The following is a 6,770-nucleotide window of genomic DNA, read 5'->3' as shown; positions in this document are numbered from 1 at the left end:
GCACATTCTTTTAGTTTAACAACATTAGAATGTCATGGGGTTCAAATGACTGCTACAACAATGAGAAGGAAAAAAAGTGATTACGTCCAAGAAGATTTGATTATTGCTCATCCATCATTCTTATAATTTTGAGTTCAAATTTGGTGTTTCGTAGTGTTCCATATGCTTAATGCTCTTAATTAGTTTGCTTTACTTTCCATCCACTTGTTAAAAAAACTAATCATTAATTGTATTTTTTTCATCGACTTTTTGCATTTTAAATGAGATTGTTAGTTAAGCCATTTGAGTTTTATTCTTTAGAATTACATTACTTTACAATGTGATTTTACATTTTTAGACAATGATTAGTATGGAAAAAAAATTTAATTTCCAATTGCTTCTAAGAGTTTAATAAATACCCTTATTGTTGTAGTAGAAATATTATGTTGTGTGAAATCGATCTACCATACCATTTCTTTCGAGTTATTACACCTTCGTTAGGCCATGACATTTGTTTGGTGAGTGTTATAATTATTCAGCACACTAAGAGTATGTTTTAGTAGAAGTTCCAGTTGGATCCATCAATTCACTCTCTTTCTATGGGGAATTCATATTTGAGAGCCATTTTTATATAATCTCCATGGAGAATTTATATTTGAGTGCCCCTTTTTATGTAATTCCAAGGTTAAATTTCTACCTATTTAATTGTATTCTTAATATTTCTATGGCAAGTTTGAAGGAAATTGACTACTGTTAGATTGATTGCTTCTTTAAGAACTGTCATGTATGTCCATTTACAGTTACCATACATTTATATTTAACATTCATCAACTAATGTGCAACGCACATTTTCCTCATTAGTTTAAGAAAAATGTAATGTTATTATAAGTTATAACCACCATTCTATCATTTGATTGATTGAATGTAAAGGGCAAAAAAGCATAATTTGTAAATAAATTTTTTTATCAATAGTTTTATATTAAACAAAAACACAAAATATTGATGGACTGTCAAAAATAATATAAGTCTTATATTATTTATTTATTTGTCTTAATTTTTTGTTCAAGTTTTTCATAATAGAAAGCAATTACATATCATCAAAGCATAATAAGTAGATTATAAATTTTATTGAGCCCTTGTTTGAACCCATTCCTCTCAAAATTCATTTTTTTTTTCAAAACTCATTTTTAATCACATATTCTTTAATAAAATAATATCACACACAAATCCAATTTTTTTCCTAAATTTTTAATCTCACATTCTCCATCAATCACTATTTAAAAATACATTCTTTCTCTTAAAATGAGGCTCAAACAAGGGCTGAATATAACCCTTGACAAGATATGATAATTGGATTTATCGACTTGGGTCGCCCGTGGCTCCATCCGAAAAAAGTCTGAACTGACCCGTGTGACTCACCAACTGGGGCTCAGGAGCCTTTAATAAAAAAGCTTAAAGGCAACACAGTGCTGCCTTGAGNNNNGGAGGGGGGCGGGGGGGGGGGGGGGGGGGGGGGGGGGGGGGGGGGGGGGGGCGAGCAGGGCAAGGCCCAAGCAGAAAGGTTGGGTCGAGCCTAAATTTGTTGACCAAGCAAAAGCTCGTACTATTTTACTTGAGTCGAGCCCGAGCCTTAAGTTTAGTTCGTTGACATCCCAACCTTGACCCACCAAAGAGACTCAAAATCATGTCAATTACCTGATAATATTTTCTCTTATCAGTTGAGGTAGCTTTTGACCTCTATTGACAGGACTATGATGATATATTTAATTTAATTAAATATTATTAAATTAAACTTTAAATTGATTATAAACAACTTCCAAACGTGCCCCAAGTCACACAGTATAATAATTGCTTTCTGTTTCGTAAGTACCCATATCTCACGAAAATGGTAAAAAAAATTTAGATGTGTTACTTTTCTCACCGATTCTCCACAATTTAAGAATATCGAAAATGAGGAGGATCACTTAAAATAAAGACAACAAATAATAGAGATAAAAGAAACAAAGACATGTCTTAAGTGTGATTTAGTTATAGGAGCACGTTGGCTTCCTATTTGGCAGAAATTATCTTTTTATCTCAATGTTAACTTAACGATATTGCACTATCAATCAAACAAAATGCAATATATTATGTATATAAATCTAGTGATATGTAAAGTCTCGACCACTTTCTTGACTAATAGATCTTCTGGAAACACTAGTGTCAATTTCAACTATTGAACAAGTCAGACAGTCGTCTAACGTCTTGTATTTTGAGAAAACCCCATATTTTTGCCCTTTGTTTCTCTTACTAGTAAATAAATCTTCTCAAATGACATAATATTTCAATAAAGATAAATATTATTTAATCTTTTCAAACAAATCTTTAATTATTTTCAATAAGGCCCCCTATGAGTTTTCGCCAAAAGCCTTCAATTTGGCTAAGCCGCCCGCAAGAAACACAGGAATTAGAACGTCTTTGGAGTTTAAAGATGCCTTCAACATCTTCCGAGCCTGAGAAAAAAAATAAATAAAATTTCAAATTCGATTACCATCATAAAAAATGAAGTTTGAATCATTGACATTTTTTTAATATCACCTCATTCAATCCTATGTCTGCCTCCTTTTCTTCAAGGTCATACGATTCTATGACATTATACTCGTTGAAAAAATCGAAGGTAGTTGTTACTGAGGAAATAGGTTTCACTACAAAATCACATGTCATCATGTAAGTTACACGATCAGCATTATTTTTCAATTGTCAATGCTTTTCATATAGGTTGCCTAAACAGCCCGTCGTTTCTTGTTTGCCTTGTAACCAAATATCATAAGCTAATGGCTTAGAAAGAACGTGAATGATGAAATCGAAGAAGTCTTTTCCAGCTATAGTGAATAAAACTTCTTTTTCCTTTTTGTTTCGACTAGAAATTTCATTGTCGTATTGGATTCTGCCATTGTTATTTATGAAAGACTTGACTTGTAAGTTGGTAGCATGATTCAACATCTATTTTTAGACTTTGCGCATGTTTGTTTGATGCGAAGAATATAGCATCAAATACTAATTGTCATTTGATATTATTGCCACAATTTAAGACAAGTCACAAAATGACCATCAAGTGAATATTCATCTTCAAGTTTTTTTTTAAAAAAAATAAAAAATTAGGATGAACCTTTTGGTTTTATTATTTCTATCTTAATTTATATTAAGTGCGCATATTTGGCAAAGCTTATATATATTTATTAAGTTATTTAAACGTATTTTTTATTTACATATTTCGTAGTATCCACTACTCCGATGTATAAAGAACCTCATGCACTTCGTCAGACAAATTTATAGTAAGATATGCACTTCTTCGGAATAGAAAAGAAACATTCTATTTTGATTTGGTATTTTGACCTTAATTCCATTCATTTCACAAGCATATAGTACCAGAACAACCCACAAGAACATTTCATTTTCATCCAAGAAAGAAAAAAAGAAACAAAAACTGTTTGTGAAAAACTAACAAGGTTTCAAGTTCAGATTTAACAGTCTTCTTCATCCTTGAAAGAAATAGGTTGTAGAGGGCATTCCTGTGTTCAGATATCTTCAGGAACACAGTCGTTAGAACCTTGTTGGTGCGAAGAGATGCTTTCAACAGCTTCAAAGCCTGAGAGCAAAAATGAAGGAATTAAAATTGGAAACACCATAAAAAAAGTTATGAATAATCGAGATAAAAACCATTTTATTGCCTAAAACTACCTCCTTCATCCCAAAGTTCACCTCCTTTTCCTTTAGTGCACCCATTTCTTTCACATTAAACTGGTTTAGCAAAGCAATGCTCGAAATTGTGGACACAGGCTTTACCATCAGATCATCCATTACCATGTAAGTCACCACTCCTTTCACCAATCCTCCACCGTCATTCGACTCCTGGATCACGCGGGCAGGAGCAACGTATTTCATCTGCTGCTTCATAGAGTTCCAGCATTTGGGACACTTCACAGTGGGGTCATCAGAAATATTGGAAATAGTATAACAATGAGAGCATCCGTAAAAGCTCTTCTCAGTTGGTTTATTTTTGAGAAGTAAGAGAGGAACTGAAGTAATGGGAGTTTGCACCTTCGGTTTCAAAACTACATCCTTCGTCTGGCCATGCTGAATGTAGGAATCATTCAAATTTTCAATACTATCATAGAGATTTCCCAAGCAGCCCACCATCCCATTTTTTCCAATAAGCCTAATTACAGTAGCTAGTGGCAATAAAAGAATGTGAAAGATGAAATCAACGAAGTCTTTGCCAGCTTCAGCAAATAAAACTCTTTTGCTTTTTGTATCAATCAGAAGCTTCAAACTTACCTTGGATTCAGACATACTTGTTTGTTTTTGTTCACTGAGTCTCTTACGTTGGATGAGAAACTCAGGGTCTATTTATAAGAACACTGGGTGCTTCCTTTACAATTATTATTATCATCTGTTCTCTCTGGCTATTGAAATATCCAAGAATAATTTATGGGTACTCCAACCGTTCTTTCTTCAAGTTCCAAAAGGATAGTTTTTTACCCTATACACCATTACACTGGTTATTGAGAACTTAATCCCTATTTGGAAGTTGAAAATTATACAATAAATGAAGCAGAAATTCCGACATATGTCTTTGTCAGATAAAAAGAAAAAATGCATTGAGTTACTGTCACGTCCAAAGCGATCCACGCTATTAAGTTGTAATTTTGTTAATGACGTGAGTTTGATTATTAGTAAATTTTTCGTCAATTATTCGCTTATTAGTTCTATTATTTATTTCAATTGAAATAAAACTGTATATCTATTCCGTATATTAAGAAGACTGAAATTCTCTAACAGAACTTCAGTCAGCAACAGGGTTTTGTTTCATTTACCACTGCAAAGACCAAGGAATCCTAAACAGAAACTTCTACATATAATCGATTTTTAATAACAAGGCTGGGACGTACAAATCGCCCCCTACATATATATACTATAGATGAGTGACAGATAAAACAGAACCAAAATATAAAGAAAAAGGAAAGTATCCCATAATCTAAATGCAATCATATTACAGGAGACATGCAGCGAGAATTTTCACGGCCTGTTATCCATTTTTAACATCTATGGATCATGGATGCGCTAAAATGTGACTCGAACCATTAAGTTCTCCTCATTTTGATGTTAACAGGTCTTTCTTTGTAGGACTGAACTTTTTCGACTGCTCTTCGCATTGGTCTCGTAATAGAAGTTCTTCGTGATTCCTGAGTTTCAAAATCAGAGTCATGACCACGGTCAAACTCTTCTTTCTTGTTAGATGAAGAAACTTGAGGTGATCCGTCTGCACAAGCGGGACTATTTGCAGGCATGGCAACTGGAAACTTGACATCTTCTATCTCAAACAAATTCTCATTTGGTTCCTGCTGTTGGATTCTAGAACTAGCAGATTGTCTTCTTAGACAGCGTCTGAATTAAAAACACAGAAATGTTAGTAATGACAATATAGATGACGAATAGGGAGAGTAAGGTAATAACAATTTTAATTGTTGGACAGTGTAAAGCATAATCATATTGTATTCTCATGAAGACAAATTTAAACAATGATAATATTTCAGACACCGCCAGTCAAGACAAAAAAATAAGATAAGCAAGATCAACGTCAATCATATAACCACAATGATCCAGATCATGCACTTCTAGATTAACTTGATTCATTTGCAAATTAAGTAAAATACCTTTTACTTTCCCCCGCCTCTTTTTGAACAACTTGTTGACATATTGGTAAAGGGCCCAAAGCTACAAAATACACAAGTTATATTAAGTTTATTACTAAAAACAAGGCCTAATAAATCAGAGGGCATTGCCAATTGGATGTACATTGATTTCTAGCGTTACACCTCCGGTTCGCATTGCAAGTTTTGTAGTCCTCAGGTTCCTTTACTCCAAGAATGTGTAACATATAGTAAGCGAGAGATGCACGAACAATTAAATGGCAGAAAAAAGTTTAAATAAGTATCAGCTATTGCACCTGCAACTGATTGTTTTGAATGTTCACTTCTTCCTGGCCCTACAGAAGTTAGCAGGTAAAAAACAAGAACTCAAAATTATGAACTGTTCAATTCTGAGGTCTCCCATATCATGACGCAAAAATAGGGATTCATTCCAATAACATGGCAGAGGAATACAGTACAAATGTGATTCCGATTTGTCTAATGCATAAACGGGGCTATTAGTGAGAATTCTCCAAAAAATGTTTGATAATGAGCACACATGTAAACATGTAAAGCAGGATATTTTTGAATTGTACATGTGAAAATTCCCCAAAATTACTTCACGAGAAAAAAAAAACTTATATTAAATATCTCTACGAAGCTAGAAATTTACTAAAAGATGTTCATCCGATATTTACTTCTGATTTGTCTAATGCATAAATGGGGTTATTAGTGAGAATTCTCCAATAAATGTTTGATAACGAGCACACATGTAAACATGTAAAGCAGGATATTTTTGAATTGTACGTGTGAAGATTCCCCAAAATTAATTCACGAGAAAAAGAAAACTTATATTAAATATCTCTACAAAGCTAGAAATTTACTAAAAGATGTTCAACCGATATTTACTTCCGATTTGTCTAATGCATAAATGGAGTTATTAGTGAGAATTCTCCAATAAATGTTTGATAAGGAGCACACATGTAAACATGTAAACTAGGGTATTTCTGAATTGTACGTGTGAAGATTCTCCAAAATTACTTCACGAGAAAAAGAAAACTTATATTAAATATCTCTACCAAGCTAGAAATTTACTAAAAGATGTTCAACCGATATTTA

The 6,770-nt window shown here is 33.1% G+C and overlaps 2 protein-coding genes across 2 annotated transcripts; both read right to left on the bottom strand.

The window, feature by feature from the left end:
• Positions 1–2,366: 2,366 nt before the first annotated feature.
• On the bottom strand, positions 2,367–4,311 carry LOC111372486. Its single transcript, XM_022994839.1, has 5 exons — positions 3,700–4,311; positions 3,465–3,607; positions 2,769–2,905; positions 2,557–2,663; positions 2,367–2,471 (listed from the first exon to the last, which is right to left on the bottom strand). Exons 1-5 carry the CDS (start codon positions 4,309–4,311, stop codon positions 2,367–2,369), a joined length of 1,104 nt encoding a protein of 367 aa, XP_022850607.1.
• Positions 4,312–5,102: 791 nt separating this feature from the next.
• On the bottom strand, positions 5,103–5,899 carry LOC111372485 (SHUGOSHIN 1-like). The gene is made up of 3 exons (XM_022994838.1): positions 5,818–5,899; positions 5,676–5,736; positions 5,103–5,406 (listed from the first exon to the last, which is right to left on the bottom strand). The coding sequence occupies exons 1-3, from the start codon at positions 5,897–5,899 to the stop codon at positions 5,103–5,105; spliced, it is 447 nt and encodes a 148-aa protein (XP_022850606.1).
• Positions 5,900–6,770: the final 871 nt, after the last annotated feature.

This window comes from Olea europaea, unplaced genomic scaffold (assembly GCF_002742605.1).
Source record: "Olea europaea var. sylvestris unplaced genomic scaffold, O_europaea_v1 scaffold1004, whole genome shotgun sequence".
NCBI lineage: Eukaryota > Viridiplantae > Streptophyta > Magnoliopsida > Lamiales > Oleaceae > Olea > Olea europaea.
Note: the sequence above shows the minus strand (reverse complement) of the source record. Positions and strands in the feature narration are given on the sequence as shown.